The following is a 20858-nucleotide window of genomic DNA, read 5'->3' as shown; positions in this document are numbered from 1 at the left end:
ATAGTAACAAACAACTATTTCGGCAAAGTTACAGTGAGACGACGTTATTGAGGATAGAATGCTAATATATCAATTGGATGATATGTTGAACATCTGGGATCAGAGGGTTACTCTTTCAAAGGGCGGATGTAGGTTCCAGATGTTCTTGAACTAGGTCATGGTATAATGAAGGCGCCACAAAATCTGAATTCATTAAAAGGAAGGTCACTAGAAGTGAGGAGTTAAGGCGCCTGATCGGCAAAGTCGGCACAAAAACTAATAGGTAGGTATATCGTCAATTTTGCATGTTCTGTAGAATTATTGATGGAGGGGAGTTCTAATTTGGTCCTTTTGGTCTCCATATAGCAATCGCTGAAAATCAGATCTTAATGATACTAACTTTCAACCAGTATAATTCGAAAAAAAATATGAGGATTTAACAGCTTTGGCCTTCTGAAATGAACCAAATAAAACGACTTAAATACTACACTGAGACAACTTCAGACTATATATGTATTTGCTTGTCATTCACTCTTATCAGCAGGATCTTTTTAATCTATTCATTTTCAATTAGTTTTATTCGATTACCTAAGTATTTCATTATTAATTTGTTATTTATTCTATGAGCTTTAATATACTAATACTTATTTTCATAATACGTGTTAATTGAGTCTATGAACTTGACCTTGATTTAGCGAGGTGATTTTTTACCGGATTCGACAATTTTTATACGATGTACAAACAAAATGAAGAAGAGTCGGGTTCACCTGATCACTATGAGTCAAATACCCGAACGCGAATCATGAGAACGTTTTTATACGTGGGAAATTTTATTGTACGTTATAATTCACACCCCTATTGTTGTTGCTGTCGATTCGCAGTCAAAATATCGCTTCGCCTGGCTGCATATCACGAAAAAGGATTTCTCAGGGGGAGTTCAACGACCGAAACTGAGAAAAAAATGGTCAAGTTTATTTAGCGGATAATTTCACTATGAAGGATGTGAAGGTAACAGTCCGGTAGCTACGTTAACTTTGATTTTCTATGTTTCGCCGAAATATAGCTTTGATTTGGAGTCGCGAAAAATTGGAAACTGAAACCTTCCAGAAAATCATTGACTTCAGGTATGGAGATTTTTGCGCATTTGTTCGCTAATAGCTGATTCAATTCCACCGATTGAGTTGAAGAATACTATACGTTTTTCTGAATTGGTTGTTTGACAGTATGAGAAAATATTCTTCCATTCATTGAAATTATCATAGAATGAACATTTGAGAACAATATCCACCAATTGAAAAAACATGTTGATAGATATGCAAAAAAGCTATAAACTCGAATTATTCATATCTATCATATTGTAATGAGAAACGAATGATTGAATCGGCAAACTAACGATAACGTCAGTAGTAACGTTAAGTATTTAGCTATGAATTTCACAGTTTCTAGAATAAAATGTACTAATCATTTTAGAGTCTGATGAGATTCATTTTCTCCATAGAAGGGTCATTGAATACTCAGAACATTTAAACCAATATTGTCTAATGAAATAAGTCTGACCTTTGAAAGACTGTAATAGGAAAAATACAGGGTATTCTTTTGGTATTCTTTTTGGGGTAGTTTTGATTTCTTTGATTTTATATGTTTGTTGGGGTGCTGAATCTGAAACTGACGTTTGCTACCAAAATTTTGTCATGGAACTTTGGAAAAATTGCAGAAGAAAGATAAAAATTCCATTTTTTTGAAGGTTTTTTGCATATAACTCGGATAATATTTTTTTTTCGGGAATGATCTCCCTATACAAAACAAAGTAAATAAAATTCTCTTCAGATTTATTTCATCAAGGTTTTCTGATCGATAAACCTTTCTGGCCCAAACGAAAGTTGAAATTTGGCGTATTTTATCTGTTTCTGCAAAAACCCACTTTTTCCAATCAAAACTTCAATTTGTTATTATTGAAATATCTCCTACTCAATAATTTCTTATTCTTATACAATCCAGATGGGTTTTATACTATGAGGCCATCATCAGTTTAGAAAAAAGCATTTTCAAAATCTCTTTTTGAAATTCAGTTCATTTCTTTATATTGATTTCAATGAATATATTGGGGAAATAATACCGTCGTCGTATTTTTATGAGAGAGAACACAAATTCCCATTTTTGTATAGCAAGGTCATCCATGAAAATGATATTTTCCGAGTAATATGCAAAAAATCGCCAAAAAATGAAATTTTTTGCAATGTTCCGTCACGAAATTGTGAAGAAATCAAAACTACACCGAAACTTTCCTGTGAAAGGCTCTTGTAAGCACAAATTAACTAGATTCTAGACAGTCTAGACTATGACTAAGTATGTGCAAGCATTTCTTTGGTGTAATTGACTTTAGCAGATTGTTTTGGCCGTTCTCTTCTAAACTATTCGGGGAAGCTTCATGAAATTTGACTCGAAAAACATCAATCCCCTAAATTCACATAAATATGCGAATCTCAAGAAACATCTATTAGAAATGACCTTCAATTGAATAATTGAAGGTCATACCAACTATTTGGTTGTAACACCTAAAGCAGTCAATTTCTGAAATATTTCCAAGAAACAACTATAATTACGTATAACCAAGAACGCCTGCTGCAACACTTAATAATCGTTTTAATTATTAATCTGAATCAGGAAAGAGACTAACGAGCATCCTGAGGTTATTGTTTCTTTGCATCAGCTTATCTTGGACAGATGTGCCACCGCATGACAGTTATGTTCTCCTACGACTTATACCAGTCGACTTCCTCGTGCCACGAACACATACATCAACCTTTAACCTCTAGCAACTCCGACAAAAATAACGAAACCAGTCCAGAAATGTACAGTATATGACACAAGATTTGTACTACATTTTTGCCGGTCGCGAAAAGCATGTTGAAGTAGTTCCCGTTTCCAAGTCTGGCCATCAATGGTTTAAAAATAAACTTGCAGCCAGAGTATATGGGGATCGTGATTATGCAAACGGTTACAGTTACCTTTATGCGAAAGGAGATAACAAGAAGGCTACTCGGAAAAGATGCTAAATTCACGACATCAAGACAGACCGTACTGTACACTCGGTGATGTAGAGATCGCAACATCTAGAAGTGGAGTGGACGTTTTTCAAACTAGACTTAAAAGTTCTGATGCAATAATACTGGCAGGTTGAAAAAGTACCGGAAATTGGACAATTAATCACAAAATATTCATTGATCTATCAACTTTGCTTCCGAGTCTAACAGGCCAATTGAAAAGTCCCCGGTCTACCATAGTAAAACACTTTTTTTTTGACAAAATTCGATTTTATTATTCAACATAGTTGCCTTCGAGGGAGATACAGCGATTATAGCGATCTTCCAACTTTTCGATACCATTTTTGTAGTACGATTTGTCTTTCGCTTCGAAATAGGCCTCAGCTTCGGCACTAAATTTCTTTCCATGGAGCATTCGTTTGAGGTCTGACAACAGGAAAAATTCGCTGGCAGCCAGATCTGTCGAATACGGTGGATGCAGAAGCAATTCGAAGCCCAATTCATGCAATTTTGCTATTGTTTTCATTTGTAATACGGCTTATTGTCTTGATGAAACAGCACCTTTGTTTCTTCGAATGGGGCCGTTTTTTAACGATATCATCCTCTAAAGGATCCAATAACGCTATATAAAAATCGCTGTTGATGGTCTTGCCCTTTTGGACGTAATCAATGAATATTATACCTTGCAAATCCCAAAATAGTGATGTCATAACCTTGCCAGTTGACTGTTGTGTTTTCCTAGCTTTGGATTCAGTTCATCGTGTGCAGTCCACTCAGCTGACTGTCAATTGGACTCCGGAGTGAAATGATGGAGCCATGTTTCATCCATTGTCACATATGGACGCAAACATTCGGGTTTATTTCACTTAAACAGCTTCATACACTGATCAGAATCATTAACACGTTGTTGCTTTTGATCGATTGTAAGCTCGCGCGGCACCAATTTTGCACACAGCTTTCTCATGTACAAATATTAGTGAATGATATGATATACATGTTCAGATGATATCTTTACAAAGTCTGCTATCTCGATCAACTTCACTTTACGGTTATTAAAAATTATATTGTGAACTTTTTTGATTTTTTCGTCGGTGACAGCCTCCTCTGCGTTCGCCGTCTTCGGTCCTCATTTCACCACGTTTAAACTAAGCATACCAATCAATGATGGTTGATTTTCCTGGTGCAGACCCCGGAAACTCTTCATCAAGCCAAGATTTTGCTTCAACTGTATATTTTTCCTTTAAAAAGCCATATTTTATTAGCACACGAAATTCTTTGTTTTGCATCTGCTTTCAAATAACAAAAGTAGCTACACTCACAACGCAATATCTCACATACTAATGGTAGGACTGCTGTCAAATTTTGACACGTATCGTTTGAAGGTTGGTACTAACTAAAAATCATATGGATTTAATACTAGCACTGCCAACTGTGCATCAGACCGAGGACTTTTCAATTGGCCTAATAGGGTAGCAACTGACACAAAATACGAATTTGCAAAAGTCGTAGTATGTTAGCTTATTCTATAGGTCAAAGTGTTATGCTCTTGCAAAGAGCATCGATCATCCTTCTTGAACAGCTGCTCAGATCGGTAAAAAACGGCAGCAAGAATTCTCTCATGAAAATTGGCATCGCAGTAACCTCGAATAAATGGATTTGAAAAAAAATAATCAATCCAAGAGGTGTTATAAATTATACAGGGTTAACATATGATTATAAAGTTGAAGAATATCAATCAGGTAAAAAACAGATACCACAGTGTGTGATTACATGCTGATCCAACGAAAACCTTAGATGGAGGTGATTTTTTTGAGATAATAACGTAGATGTAAAGAATTATTACTGTTTCGTCCTGTATGGCCAATTAATTAAGCCGTTTGATTATGACTCTATCTGAATTTTAGATGAATCCAAAATGTTTTTTCATTCAAAATATAGATCTTAGTTATCAAAAAAAAATGACGTCTTCTCATAGTCTGTTTCAAAAATTTGATATGCATATTTAACTGAATCATCCTTCAAATATGCCATGCTCCAGTGTTCCTCAGCCTAGTAACCTTTTTAGGTCGAAAACTCAGTCAATCATTGTACTCTTCAATAAATAAATTTTCAAAACAAAAAATCAAGGAATGAAATTTCGAAAAATCCATAACTTTAACAATTGACTACACAGAAACATAAAACTTCGATCATGTAAGGCCCTGATTGTACTAAATACCATATAGATAGCTCCAATACTTTTGAATTTATAAATCATGTAATGGTCAAACCTTGTCTCATCAATATTTTATTACAAATTAGTCAATTTTATACCGTACGAACTGAACATATATCTAGAATAGATTCAGTCGACGAGTAGAATAACGATAGGAGATCCTATCTCCTCAAATTGAATATGATAATGCGAACGGACCACGTGTCTATGACCAATAAGTTCAATGTCTGGGTCACCCAGAGCGGATTGAGACCTGAACCTGCAGTCAATCACGAGATGCATAACGATAAATGCAAATTTGAACTATTAAGACAGGTTGAATGTCTGTATAGTTTTACTAGCAATGTTGACCTCCAAAGACGATTGGGATCCCACGCCTACTTGGCCGCGAAGTCTCATTGCTGGTGGACAGTAAGTTCAGCAAGGTGAAAGTCATTCCCCACAAGTCCAATGTTAATGCTGTTAAGACTACGTCGCCTATGGATTGTATCTATTTGGTTGCGATGATACGAGCGGAGGTTATGCCATCATAAAATATACTGGTTGATCTAACAAACCCTGACATGATGGGTTCAGATGATTATATGAGTATGTATATAGCGCACTGCGAATTATTTGATGAAAATTGTTTTTTTGCGGAAAATATTCCAAATCCGAAGAGTTGTCAATAATAAGAAGAAATCTGACGGATGTTTTTTTTCGAGGTATATAACTTTAAGTTGGCATTACTGTTCAAGATGGCGACCGATTTAACAGCTGTCAAGTGATTTATTCTCAGTTTGGTTTGGCAATTCATCATGAATAGACTCACGCCTGAACAATGCTTGCAAATAGTGCAATTACATTTCGAAAATAATGGTTCTGTGCGGAATACGTATCGCGCACTACGTCCATTTTATTTTGTTTAGCGATGAAGCGCACTTCTGGTTGAATGCCTAAGTCAAAAAACAAAACTGCCGCATTTGGAGTGAAGCTAATCCTCAAGTGTATGTCGAAACACCGTTACATCCAGAAAAACTGACTGTTTGGTGCGCTTTATGGGCTGGTGGAATCATTGGTCCGTACTTCTTCAAAAACGATGATGGACAAAACGTTACTGTCAATGGTGATCGGTATAGATCCATGATTACTTACTTTTTCATTCCTGAATTGAATAACCATGATGTCCAGGAGCTGTGATTCCAACAAGACGGCGCAACATGTCACACAGCTCGTGCTACAATCTATTTATTGAAAGACACGTTTGGTGACCGCCTAATTTCACGTTTTGGACCTGTGAATTGGCCTCCAAGATCTTGTGTTTTAACACCGCTAGCTTACTTTCTGTGGGGCTATGTGAAGTAATTGGTCTATGCGGATAAGCCACAAACCCTTGACCATTTGGAAGACAACATTCGCCGTGTTATTACCGATTTACGGCCACAAATGGTGAAAAAAGTCATCGAAAATTGGACGTCCAGATTGGACTACATCCGAGCCAGCCGTGGCGGTCATATGCCAGAAATCATATTTAAAATGTAATGCAAATAAGTTATAGCTCGTGGGGTGAAAGCAACAGATTCCAGAATAAAGAATTTCAAATTTAATTATTAGAGTCAACAATTCCTCTTCAAGGAATGTGTTTCAGTTAAAACATTCACAGAATGAAAATACTACGAATCTCTCCAACCAAATTCCTTCTCTCTACATTCAAATCACATCCCAATCAATAGTCACCGAAGAAATAATGACCTATTGATAGGTACTCGAACCATTCTTCATCTTTCATGAATGGTTGCAATTCTTCAACATACCGTGGACACAATTCCATACGATCGCATTGAAATTCCCTGTGGACGCTATCAATTTAATTGTTATTCATGCTACAAGCGCGACACTACATCTGTCGTATTACATGCTGACATCGGACATAAATATTATGCCAATTCTCACACACACACACATACCGGCTGTAATATCACATAATGCTAACCTAAAAAACTATTTGCAACAGAACGGCCGACACAGTTCTACATTTTAAAGTACTACTGGACCTGACTGCGCATAAATTAAAATTCAAAAGGAACAAAACGATGGCTGATTTTTACTGTGACCGGTTGTTTCTGTTTGTTTTACTTCCTGGACAACGCTAAGTAGGTGTTTGATGACGATTTACCGGATAGTCAACCGAGGAACGGAGTAGGCCGTGAAAATGCAACGTCTAATGCCGCTGCTAGTGCTGCGATCTTCAAATCTTGATGGCCGAGTCAACGCCACTTACACGTTTGAAATTTAATACGTTTTGAGATTCAGAACGATGTTTTGTTTGTATCTTTATGGTTATCTGGAGATTAGAAGTTTCAAAATCTAGAAACGTATAGTGGGTGTTTTGGTTTTTTGTTGGACGCCACCTACTCGAATTTATAAGAAGAAGAGTGATCGATTATGTTCTGTGATCGCATAGAGTACATATATTTTAACGTAACATAACAAAAGGTGTAATTTGTCAGAGCTGCTTGAGTTTGATAATCAAATTTTATATCATGACAGTCTAGGACTCCTCTTCAGTCTTGTTAACTAAACTTCGAATAGGAAAATGAAATACTATGTATACAATAGTAATCTCATTGTTGTGAAGTAAATTTTCCGAAATGTATAAAAAAGTTGATAACAAGAGTGAGCTGTCTCCATTACTTACTTAATTCATCATAGGACTTCTTATTCTTATTTTATTAACGGAATATCAAAATTATCATTGTGCCAAAACCATCATTATCTGATATATTTGTTCGCTATATACTTTTTTGCCTAGAAATAATCTTCCAATAGACAAAACACCAAAACTCACCAGAAGAAAAATACATTATTAAAAACTGTATAAATTGAGCAAACGGTTAATACATTGAATAACTTAATTGTCCTATAGACAGAAGAATGTTTGACCTTTATAATTTGAAGCAATCATTCATTAGTTGAAGTCAACATCAACCAATACAAAAAATTGAAATATTTAAAATTTTTATTTCATATCTAAATGTTGAATTATATATTCATTTCACAGAAGAGTAAGAGAGAAGATCTTTGACTACATGTTGAGATTGCTATCGCTGTATATTCTATCAGAAAACAGTACATATCTCTGAGTTAATCCACGATGTCCACAAACGCAAGTTAGTGAAATGAATATACAAGTTGTAAGTTTGTAAATTCAGTAAATTTTTTGAACTATAAGACACTGATGAGGAAAGAGTGTATTAAAAAATTCCGAAACGTACGTCTGTTTTTATGTTAATTTTGTTATTTATTTACCGATTAGTCAATTTGTACAGTTTTGGATGATTTATTTCTTTTTTCTGGTTGGTTTCATTATTTTGTCAATTGCAATTGTATTTCTAGACAAAAACGAATAAATCAAATGGTTGATATATTAGATAGAGAAGGCACAATCATGTTATAATTTTAATATGTATTTGTATTACTTTACTTTCATGAAGTAGACTCATTTGACGTTTGAAATTTACCGAAAATCGAAAATAACGGTCTAAGGTAGCAGATGATTGTTTCTGTTTATCATATCAGAATAAGAGAAAGTGAAAGGAAATCTGGAAACCACCTACAATTGTGATAACGATTCTTAGATATTGATAATGATGATACCGTTGTTTCAACCACGACTACAAAGAAATAAACATCTCCTATTTATTTGAGAGATTTTGTTAGTTCTTAGTCCGAAGAAACTGGAATCAGAGAAATCATATTCATCACTCTTTGTATTACTACAATTTGTTATCATTGTGTCAGTCATATTGTGAATGTTGTCAGATATTTTGTGATATAAGTAAAACCGAAAAATGAAATATTTTGCTTATTAAATTGTGATAAAGCCTCTCTCGAATTGAAGGCTGTAATAAGCAAAGTAAATAGATATGATATCTGACAACTTTCAGAATAATATGTGACCTCAGAGTTATAAACATTGATAGAAGGAGCATATGTCATTTTTAGTGAGCAAATTTTATCCCCAACATGATCTATCACATTTGACATGAAGCGCGCGGAAATGAAAACATATTAGTGATACGATATTCCACTCAATTTGCCAGTTTCTCCACAAAAAACGCACTTCTTATTTACCATAGTGAATCAACGTTTCACATTAACTCAAAATATCTTGAAATAAATAACTAAATATATCAGAAATTCAGAAAACAAACTTCAAGCGCGCCAAACGACGTGAAACAACCGATGACACTAGGAGAGCAAAAGTTGCCGAACCTTGGATTTCAGCAGGTAGATACAGAAAATAATAAATATTCTGCTTATTATAAATTCGACAATTAGGAAAAATATCGGATTCCAAATATTCAAATTTGCATATTTAATCGGGAATCACTGAAATAAATATATTTTATTCAATATAATATACATTGTGGATTTGAAAATATATCACAATCCGACCACATAATCTAACCATGTTGGGGACATGTTAAAATTGCATATACTCCCTCTATCTATGTTTATTACTCTATGTATGTGATTGACACAATGACATAACAAATTGTAATGTAATAAGGGGTGAGGAGTTTAACTTATCTGGACACAGATATCTGGATAAATTAAAAAATAAAATTGAAACTCACCTGAATATATGACTGGAACCAGAAAGAGCACCAGCAGGTTCAGACACATAGTATCTGAATGGGACCACGCCATCTTGGCGTTTGCTGAAATAAAAACGGAATCCGTCAGTAAACTGTGGAATTGAAAACAATAAAATTCTGAAATGCATCCGTGCAGCATGAAAAACCGATTTAGTTCAATAAATGCCTCAGACATTGATACAATTTCTGAACAATAGTCAATTTCGTGTGAAAGAGTCTTTTGACGACATCTCAGAATTAAGATAGTTATGTCCAAGTGGGACATAAATTGAAAAAATTATTACATAAATAAACGATAAATCTTTATGGGGGAAATATTGAAAAGATGTACAAAGATCCGCAGCGTCATTATTTAACCAACAAACATACTAAGAGGTTTGTGAATCAGTGCAAATATCCAAACCCGGTAGCCAAATCTCACAAAACGTTAATTGATTTTTTATTTCGATAATTTGTCATCAAAATCCTCTGTCTTCAACAGCCGAATCGAATCCAAGGTTGATGAGTTTCGTCGTGCTAATGACAAATTCGCTAAATTGTTGCTTTAATTGTTGAAAATTGTTCACCTTTTAATTCTTCACGCTCACTTCCCAACCGAGACCGTACACTTTAGTTGTTCGTTGGTATTATTAAATTTATTGATTATTCTTACGCTCAACTTACTACAATTACCATTATTTCGAGCAGTGAACGTGTGTAGAGTGATAATTTAGTCGATTTGTAGGAATGGATTTGCAGAAGAGGGGGCTCCAACAGATTCACCTGATTTAGCTCTGTTTGAATAAAATGGGATTTCTATAGAACTGAAGTACAGGGAATTGGTCTTTGAACTATTTAAGACTGAAGTAAGCACAGTTTTATCTACAAAATCTTGTTCCGTCTTTAATTTTAACCACATTTGAATGCACTGTGGTACCACTGGTAGCACCGTTTGTTTTATTTAACAATTTCAGTCCCACGAAATTACAGTTGCAATGCAAGTGCACCAATTGCACCCATAACGACCTTTTATAGTCAAGTGGCGTCCAAGGGTGCTATTGGCAGAAGATTTAACTAGCGCCCAAAAACTTTTAACATCATATCAGCCGTTTCCTCTTGTGTTCAATATTCTGTTCTGAATTTTCTATGATTCTGACAAGGCCTTGGAATTTTCATTCCTTGAGCAACAAGCCAAATTTCAACTCAGTCTGAGTTTTTTTCAATATTGTGTTTTTCTACGGTTTTGATGATTCTATCCACATAAAATTTTGCACGATACTTGATTTGATCGGTTATATTATCAGGGAAATATTGGGTCACTCCTTTCCAATATCATTTTTTTAATTGTCTATGGTTCTGATGATGCGATCGAAATATTGCACGAAACTTGTAAGTGTTATTTCATATTTCAGAGTAATAACCATGAATAGAGGGATCATATTATGCCATTTTCGGTAAGCAAATTTTGTCCCCTACATGAACTATCAAATTTGGCATGAAGCGCGCGGAAATGAAAACTTATCATTGATAAGATATTTCACTCAATTCGCGAGTTTCTCCACAAAGAACGCACTTCTTATGTCGCAAAGTGAATCAAAGTATCATATTAACTCAAAATATATTGGAATAAATACCTAAATATATCAGAAATTCATAAAACAAACTTCAAGCGCGCCATACGACGTGAAACAACCGATGACACTAAGAGAGCAAAAGTTGCCAAACTTTGGATTATAGCAGGTAGATACAGAAAATAATGAATATTCTGCTTATTATTAATTCGACAATTCGGAAAAATATCGGATTCCAAATATTCAAATTTGCATATTTAATCGGGAATCGCTTAAAAAAATATATTTCATACAATTTAATAGACATTCATGACGATATAGTGAAACTATGTATTTGAAAATATATCACAATCCGACAACGTAATCTAACCATGTTGGGGACATGTAAAAATTGCGTATACTCCCTCTATCTATGTTCATTACTCTATGTTTTGTATCAACATCTAAAATCTTGAATACGCTGGTTTTGTGGTTACGGAAATATTGGTTAATATTTTTAAGCGTTTTTTCTTGAATTTTTTTTACTCGGTACGTTTTGTGATTCAGAAAACACTTCTACCAACTAACATTTTTCAATGCAAAATTTACTAAATTATATATAAAGATATATTCCAATACTTTCAATGAAATTATAATAAAATAATGGTTCTGAAGGCTTATTCTAACACTTGTTCGTTCAAAAACTGGCCACTTCGTGGCTTGTTTGTTAATTTATAACCCGTGAAAGTATATCAATGCTTTCTGCATTATTATTGTTTAAAGATAAATGAATATTCTGAATGGAATATAACAATTACATTCAATAAATAATATTTTTATGAAACTACTACCCTTCTCCAAAATTCATGAAGATATGCCACGAAGAAATAATTTCTGATCATTGAAAAAAACTACAGCCATTTTTCAATGTGTTATTACGTCCCGGAGCATCTTATACATCAAACTCGATCGAAAAAACTAGCTATCGAACGATCATTCTGTTTAATGTGTTTTAATAAAGCAAGTTTTGAAATATGTTAATTTTCAGATAAATAATGAACTCAGTCTAATGGTTCTCAATCATTTTCGATGTATCACGCAGACCGTCGACCAGTCTAACTGCCAACAAAGATTCGCTGTAGGTGTAGAAAGACCATTTTGGAAGAAGCATGAGTTTCCCAGACAGTAACACTGTCCGATCTGTGGAGTAGGTGTTGATAATGTACCGTTGTATTTTGTGTGTCACATTCATCGGACAGATTTAAGAGACCCCGTGGGGCCCGAAAGCCTCAAGGTTCATTTCCTTTTGTGACTCAATTTCGCCGATTGTATTTAACTTCCATCCAGGTTGTGTTTGCACACCAATCTAGTTAGCTGATTACCGGGCACACAACGGAGCACCGGTGTTTGTCTGTGAATTTGACACCTTGGCCGGAGGCGTGGTTTTGCCGTTCTACAATAACTCCTTAAATAAACCTGTAACCAAACAGCCAAATCTTTTCCCATAGTCAGGATCTTTTCTACCGGTACCATATTCGGTATATTTCTTGGGCAAATATTTGTCCAGTGAATGTGAGAATATGTCCGGTTATTGAAGATGCAAAGGACCTAACAGCTCTTCCATCAGCGTGTTTAACAGGTTGCTAGACGGACTATCCTATGAAACTAACCTTTCTCAACTACTAAAGAGGTGTCTGAGATTAACATCTAGCTTATCTCAGTGGATATTCGAACGCGCTTCACACAAGACTGGCAAAAATTGCAGCTTCACATCTCTCATGAAATTAGTTATTTTAATTACTACTCATAATTATCACCAATGACTGTCAAATTGAGTGATTCCAGAAGTGTTAATGATGTGCTGAAATTGTGAGAAAAGGCATAAAAAGAATTTGATTAACTTTGATTATGGTAATTCTCTGTGTGATTAAACGTCAAGAAGACACTACTATAAGGCCGATGAAATATTTATGCAATTTAAAGTAAAATGTGGAAACACAATACTCTTCTTAATTAAAATTGCCTAAATAATTCATGGCTCAAGTTGATTTTGTGAAAATTGAATCACCTTATAGATAAAAGGTTTTCCAATAAGAGGTTTCATTCTGATATTAAAAAAACATCTTTCAAGAGAAATCTATAAATTTTTCATGACCAATTCGCAAATTTACAGCTGTATGTCCCTGATATCTCGAATTACATCTTTAAGGTCTTAAATCGAATGTGGAGCATTGGCATATAACTTATATTTCATGTGATCCCAAAGAAAAAAATTTAAGGTTGGTAAATCCTTCGATCTCAGTGGCTAATTGTGATGATCATCTCTTCGAGGCTCTTCTGGCTTTAAAAAATGCCCAATTCCTAAGATCGATGAGGAATCGACAAAGCCGAGGTTTCGGGCTACAGTAAAAATATTGTCAGTTGTTTTTTAGCTCAACTATTCAAATTGAAACCTTTCAATGAAAAACCCTGTAAATGGTTGGAAGTTTTATTCCAGCTACAGTTAACTCAAACCTGAAGAGACAAGCAATTCAACAAGCGTGATAAGATTAATTCAGAGATAAGTGAATGAACCATCAAACATTTCGCAACCTTATCCTCTTATTCATAAACAGCATTAAATATTCTGGTCAATCACCTCATCTTGGATATCAAAGTGATAAATTAGAAAGGCAGAGCATCTCTTTATGTATCTTCTTGAGCACAAATCATCTGCTTCAAGCAGAATTCAAAATTTATGTCAACCTAAACCAGTTTGTAACATCCTAATCCGATAGATGGCTTTTAAATTTCAGTTATGAATTTGAATAAAAAATTTGTCTTTGCCTTTCCGACTGAAGACATCATGGGATCGTCATTATAAAATGTCTAAAAAATGTTTGACGTTTCCTCAATTATTTTTAATGGGCGACCACTGCACTCAAACCCGATTCAATTTAATAATAATCAAAGAAGAATTAGGAATTAAGAATTAAGTGAATAATATTTCAGTTTCCAAAAACTCTGATATGATTGTTTGATTTCAAGGAGATGTTAATTACTCAATTCTAATAATGATCATAGTAAATTTCTTCATCTTTCTCAATTAATTATGATCGATTATACCGCATTTCACTTTATTTAATGACTGCTTAATAACTTAACTTAATTGTAATTTGCTGAAAATTTTTTACGTTGTCAAAAAATATTTGATGTATAAGGTATTTAATTTTCGTTTTGCAGTATTATTTTTGATACTATTTTTCCGAAATTAAGGAATAATAGGCCAATAGAAAAGTCCCCGGTCTGATACATAGATGGCAGTAAAAGTATTAAATCCATATGACTTTTAGTTAGTACCAACCTTCAAACGATACATGTCCAAATTTGACAGCAGTCCAACCATTTGTTTGTAAGATATTGCGTTGTGAGTGTAGCTACTTTTGTTATTTGAAAGAAGAAAAAAAATATCGTATGCTGATAAAATATCGCTTTTTGCAGGGAAAAATACAATTGAAACAAAATCTTGGCTTGATAGAGAGTTTCCGTGGTCTGCACCAGGAAAATCAAACATCATTGATTGGTATGTTAAGTTTAAACGTGATGAAATGAGCACCGAAGACGGCTAACACCGTGGACACCCAAAAGAGGCTGTCACTGACGAAAAAATCAAAAAAGTTCACAAAATAATTTTGAATGACCGTAAAGTGAAGTTGATCGAGATAGCAGACATTGTGAAGATATAATCTGAACGTGCAATCATTCATTCACGAATTTTTGTACATGAGAAAGCTGTGTGCAAAATGGGTGCCGCGCGAGCTCAAATTCGATCAAAAGCAACAACGATGGTAATGATTCTGACCAGTGTTTGAAGCTATTTAAATGACAAAATTGCATGTATTGTGCTTTGAATTGCTTCTGCATCCACCGTATTTGCCTGATCTGGCCCCTAGCGACTTTTTCCTGTTCTCAGACCTCGAAAAAATGTTCGCTGGAAAGAAATTCAGCGCCAATGAAGAAGTAATCGCCGAAACTGAGGCCTTTTTTGAATCGAAAGACAAATCGTACTACAAAAATGAAATCGAAAAGTTGGAAGACCGTTATAATCGGTGTATCGCCCTCGAAGGCAACTATGTTGAATCATAAAATCGAATTTTGCCAAAAAATGTGTTTTACTATGGTAGACCGGGGACTTTTCAATTAGCCCGTTTTTGAAGCTATTTGGAATTTCGTTATTGACGTCAAACCAAGTTGTACCACAAATTTACCTGATAAAAATTCGATTCGCTTTTGTTGTTACATTTCTTACGCCTGAATGGTTTCCTTTACGATGCAATATCCAATTCACCTCGAGCTTGAGAAACGTTACTGTTATAATTAATTGGATATCTAATCTTATCGCATAAAATTTTTTAAACAATTTTTTTTTTCAGATTTTTCCACACACTTGATCTGGTGACCTCATCAATATTTATGGGTTCGGATTCCGTCGAATTAACATATTCAAATAGAACTTCTTTTTTCGGAAAGATGCACACACAAGACAATCATCTTACGGGTTTTATTTATGCAGCAATTATATTTACCAGACATGCAAATAACCTTAAGGCTAATTGGTGGAAAAACTGATGGTACTAAATGTATTTACAAACCGTTCGAAAATGAAACCTGTTCCCACGGAATAACAGTTTGTGCAGGTTTTGACATCGGTGGCATTTCGAGGATCTTTCACCGTGCATTCAATAATGCGTTTTACAACTAATTTCTGGTAACTTTATGTTTAAATCTGAACGACAAGACAGATGAAACAGTAGGAGTGTAATTTTCATTCATATTCAAAATAACTTTATTGAAGATGAAACTTTCGGTTTCATTTTACAGCTAATGAATTATTGATAATTTTATTCTTTATTCCTTAATGGAGGTAAAAAAATTAATCAATTCAATTATGAAATCTTTTCTGAACGTTGGTATTGATTTCAGTGTAGGCTGTGATTCTCTGTATGCATTTTATAACATAATAGTTGTCTCGAAATGTTTCGATAGCTTTTTCGAATTTTCGTCCAGAAATACGAGTCAGATTTTTCCCATTTTCGATTTTAACTGAGGTATTCGAGATCGAACCTACCGTGAATATTTCAAAGTTTCTAGGTCTTTTTGTTCGAGAGTTATCTTGTATACGGCCGTACCGAGATGATCGAAATTGAGTACAGCGAGGAGGTGCATTTTTTGCAAAATGTTTATTTGTTAGATTATCTGTTTTGAGTTCACCTCACTTTTCATTTTGAGGTACTCCAAATTATGTTTTACGAGTGAATTTGACTGTACGTTTCGTACAACGAGAATAGGATAATTCTGAGTTAATTCAAGTTCGATTTTGATTCATTTCTTTCATGATAACATTTGGTGTCCCTAATTGAAGATAAGATATATAAATACAAAAAATTAATAACTACGAAATCGATTATATAACGAATGATTTCGATAACTATAACCAAAGCACTGCATCTTGATAATTCAATGATATTTCACTGAGATTGACTTTTATTTTTTTTGGCGAATGTCCAAGAAAGTTTCTATGGAAATGATCCCAATATGGCAAGAGGCGAAACACCATAACGATTATACCACGTTGTCTAGGTGTATACTCACTTATCTCTACGACGTAACTATGGGAAATTTATGGATTCTATTGGTTCATCAAAACATGAGTTATATAATCCTTGAAAGAGTCGTTCGCTAAGCTCCAATACGTTCAAATACGGTGGAATTTTTCCCGATGCTTCAAAATGACCCGTAACAAATCAACCGATAGAATTTCATGTCTTCCAGCAATTCGCCATGGAAAAAAAAATCAAAAGATCAGAGTTGCAATCGAGTATGCGTGATTTTTCCATCTCCTCCGAGATTCTCGTGATGTCAAGTACTAGTGACCCTATGTTCTTGCAAACTCGTCTTGTAAATTTATACAGTAGGAACACTTATAGATCATGCAGAAGGAGGTAACGGTAAAATTGGCTACGTTACTGGGAATCCATAAACATATTTATTATTGGCCATCGTCCTAATGAAAACGATCTGTGGGAAGAGAATTTCCAGCAATAATCCCGCGTTTCGCAGGTTCCCGCGAAGGCAGGGCCGTCGCTAGGGGGTAGGCAGGATACGCGGTCGCCTAGGGCGGCAAAATTCAAGGGCGGCATTTCAAGCTTGATCAACAAAAATTACATGTGTAGAAATTCAAATTATCAAATGAGATTTAATTCAGTCAGCAATAACAGGAAGGAATACCGACAAATTTAACTAACATCAAAAACCATAAAAGGTCCGCATTATACATTATACTCATAAATATCCAGATGTGGCGTGATCCCCTCATGGTGCTGTTTACGAGTTATTGACGCTAAAAAAACACATGCACTCATCAGGCTTGTCGGCGTTCCCTCTACGTTGCCGAATTTTATTGCCACTTGGGGTTCTGGATTATTTTCTTTTCAATTACCTAATCAGAATGTTGATTCCTCAGAATGGAATGCGTAATATAAGAAAACGATTCCATTTCATCACTTCCAACTGATACTACTCAAGAAATATATGAAGTTTTATTATTTCATACGACATTCCATTATTTTATAATATTCTTTATTTTTTATATCAAATTAATTAGTGTTGGGCGTGGGCGAAGTCAAATAAAATAATGATTCATTCATTCATTCATTATTCTCGATAATCATAAACAAAAAAAAAAACAAATTTTCAATCTTTTTCTAAAATCGAAACTGAGCTAGGAACCTGAAACTGCAGGGCCCACTCTGGAGGGGCGGCAAATAATGAACCATTATTTAATTCGAATGCGCTCACTCCCACACTAGTTAATTTGATGAAAAATAGTGAAGGATATTATAAAATAATGGAATGTCGTATGAAATAATAAAACTTCTTATATTTCTTGAGAAGTATCAGTTGGAAGTGATGAAATAGAATCGTTTTTTTTTTATATTTTGCATTCCTTTTGATCAATCAACATACTGATTAGGGAATTTAAAAGAAAATAATCCAGAACCCCAAGTGGCAATAAAATTCGGCAACGTAGAGGGAACGCCGACAAGCCTGATGAGTTCATGTGTTTTTTAGCGTCAATAACTCGTTAACAGCACTATGAGGGGATCACGCCACATCTGGATATTTTGGAGTATAATGTATAATGCGGACCTTCTATGGTTTTTGATGTTAGTTAAATTTGTCGGTATTCTTTCCTGTTGTTGCAGACTGAATTAAATCTCATTTGGTAATTTGAAGTTCTACACATGTGATGATTTTTGTTGATCAAGCTTGAAATGCCACCCTTGAATTTTGCCGCCCTAGGCGACCGCCTACCCTGCCTAGCGACGGCCCTGGTAAAATGGGTCTCTGCCTAGGGCGGCAGTTTGGCCAGCGACGGCCCTGCGCGAAGGAAGCAAAGAAACGGGAATTATTGTTTATTATATTACCTCCTCGCTAACTATAAAGTTGGCTTTGCCACACCGTAGAACGAAATGGCATAATGGACTAATCACGGCACACTAATCACGGTATAACATCTCAATCCGCTATGCTCTTCCTGATTTGGGCTGTAATATCGTGAGTTTTTGTGCGGGTTCTCGCCTTGCATGCGTGGCATTTTTGGCGGGAATTATACGTTGCCATGCCGCCCATAAATACATAGCAGATCGTGTATCCTGATCGATTTTGTGCATCTCCAGGCTCGTTCGGATGTTTCAATTTGAAGTGAGGCAGGGAAATCCGAGGTATCGTGCTCGAGGCTTCCTAGATCGCGTTATCTGTTAGGCTCGGAGCGGAAGATTTGATTTCCGATGTGATTAGCATTTGAAATTTGCCGGCTTGAAGACGAATCTTTTCTGAGCATATTCTCTCTCTCTTACTCTAGGAGTTTCAGTCTTCATTATTGTTACCTCATAAATGACGCCAGTCTGTTGTTTAATGGCTGTGTTTTCCAGAGTTTGGGTACTTTCAATAATAATAAAAAAGAGATATTGTTGAAATGAATTTTTCATTATTATAATTCAATTTTTTCAGTGGTGGTTCGACTATTGTCTTCCAATGCTTCAAGAGTTGCTGGTTTGTCGGCATAAACCAATGACTCAACATAGACCCATGAAAAATAATCGAAAGGCGTTAAATCGCACGAGCGAGAGGGCCAGTTAATAGGACCACTTCTGGAAATAATGTTATCACCAAATTGATGTTGCAATAAATTTATTGTTAGGCGCACTGTAAGCAAGTTAGAGCCTTGTTGGAAATCAATGTCCTCGACATTTGACTTGATTTTGGAAACCAAAAATTAGCGTGACTCGATTGCGTTCGTCATTTACCGTTACCTGCAGTTCCTTTCCCATTTCGAAATGAATGAGGACCGATGATGCTACCCAGGGCCACCGCTAGACAAAATTTCGTCGCCCTGCTTTGTTTTTTATCTGGATTTTTTGAGGGAGCCTCTGTTATTCCTCCCAGGCATCTTTTCAATTTCATATGAAAACGTATTTTTCAACTTAAAATCACCTTGTCAAATTAATCAGAGGACGTTTGTCGATTTCATTAAAAAAAAAGTACGGCTCTCTATGGTATAAGAAATAGATCTTAAAGGTGGATTTATTACCTACTTGTATTTTCATTGCTAGTTGGGAGCGCCTATTCTATATTTTAAAGGTGCATTTCAGGACTTATAATGTGTAATATAGTTGAGAGCGCCTATTCGATTTGAAAAAAAAATGGCTCTTGGCAATTTTATTATTTTACTACAAAGAGTGGTTTTTTCACTAAGAAAACATTTCATGTCAAAAAGTAGGTATACCTTGTTTTATTAACTGACTTTGAGCCCCTACAATTTGGCGCCCCGGCAAAATGTTAGGTTTGCCGCTCATAGCAGCGGCTCTGATGCCACCAGTGTGTGAACTGCATCAAACTGTCAATTTTAGTGGATGTAAAGGTGATTTGTTACTGGCTTGAGGATTGTCTGTGAAATTTTCCACGTAGATGAAGGACAAAGACCAACAAATTGAGAACGGTGACGTATCGACTTTTCGCCGTCTTCTTCAACATTTCGCTCTTTAGCAGCAATATTCTCTTCGGTGCGCACATTTCTTTGTCTTGTTGATGGTTTTGAATCGAGAAGAGTAAAATTAATGCGAAAAAGATCAATTATTGCACGAATTTCCACAATTTGGAAACGTTGATCTGGAGTTAAACGATTCATGAGGAATTGCCAAACCTTAATGAAAAGAAATGTCAACACAGTTTTCACATTCACCAGAGACAACAACTATAGAAACTTCTCATGAAGCTGCTCAAATCGTTACCTATTATTTTGAGATTTTGCACTACAATAATGAATTTCTGACCAAAAATTAATCTGATCCAACAACTTTTATTGCTATGGCTTTAGCCGACATTGTCATTTCAGGAAGAACATATACAG

The 20858-nt window shown here is 35.1% G+C and overlaps 1 protein-coding gene across 4 annotated transcripts in view; it reads right to left on the bottom strand.

Moving 5' to 3' along the window:
• The window catches only part of LOC123679831 (serine-rich adhesin for platelets), a 56278-nt gene that overhangs the window by 13491 nt on the left and 21929 nt on the right, over nt 1–20858 (bottom strand). For all 4 annotated transcript variants that reach the window (XM_045617344.1, XM_045617346.1, XM_045617347.1 and 1 more), the window contains exon 2: nt 9858–9941. In XM_045617344.1, the coding sequence (XP_045473300.1) occupies nt 9858–9930 (73 nt within the window). In that variant the 5' untranslated portion in view covers nt 9931–9941. The remainder of the gene's footprint in view (nt 1–9857; nt 9942–20858) is intronic.

This window comes from Harmonia axyridis, chromosome 5 (genome assembly GCF_914767665.1).
Source record: "Harmonia axyridis chromosome 5, icHarAxyr1.1, whole genome shotgun sequence".
NCBI classification, from domain to species: Eukaryota; Metazoa; Arthropoda; class Insecta; order Coleoptera; family Coccinellidae; genus Harmonia; species Harmonia axyridis.
Note: the sequence above shows the minus strand (reverse complement) of the source record. Positions and strands in the feature narration are given on the sequence as shown.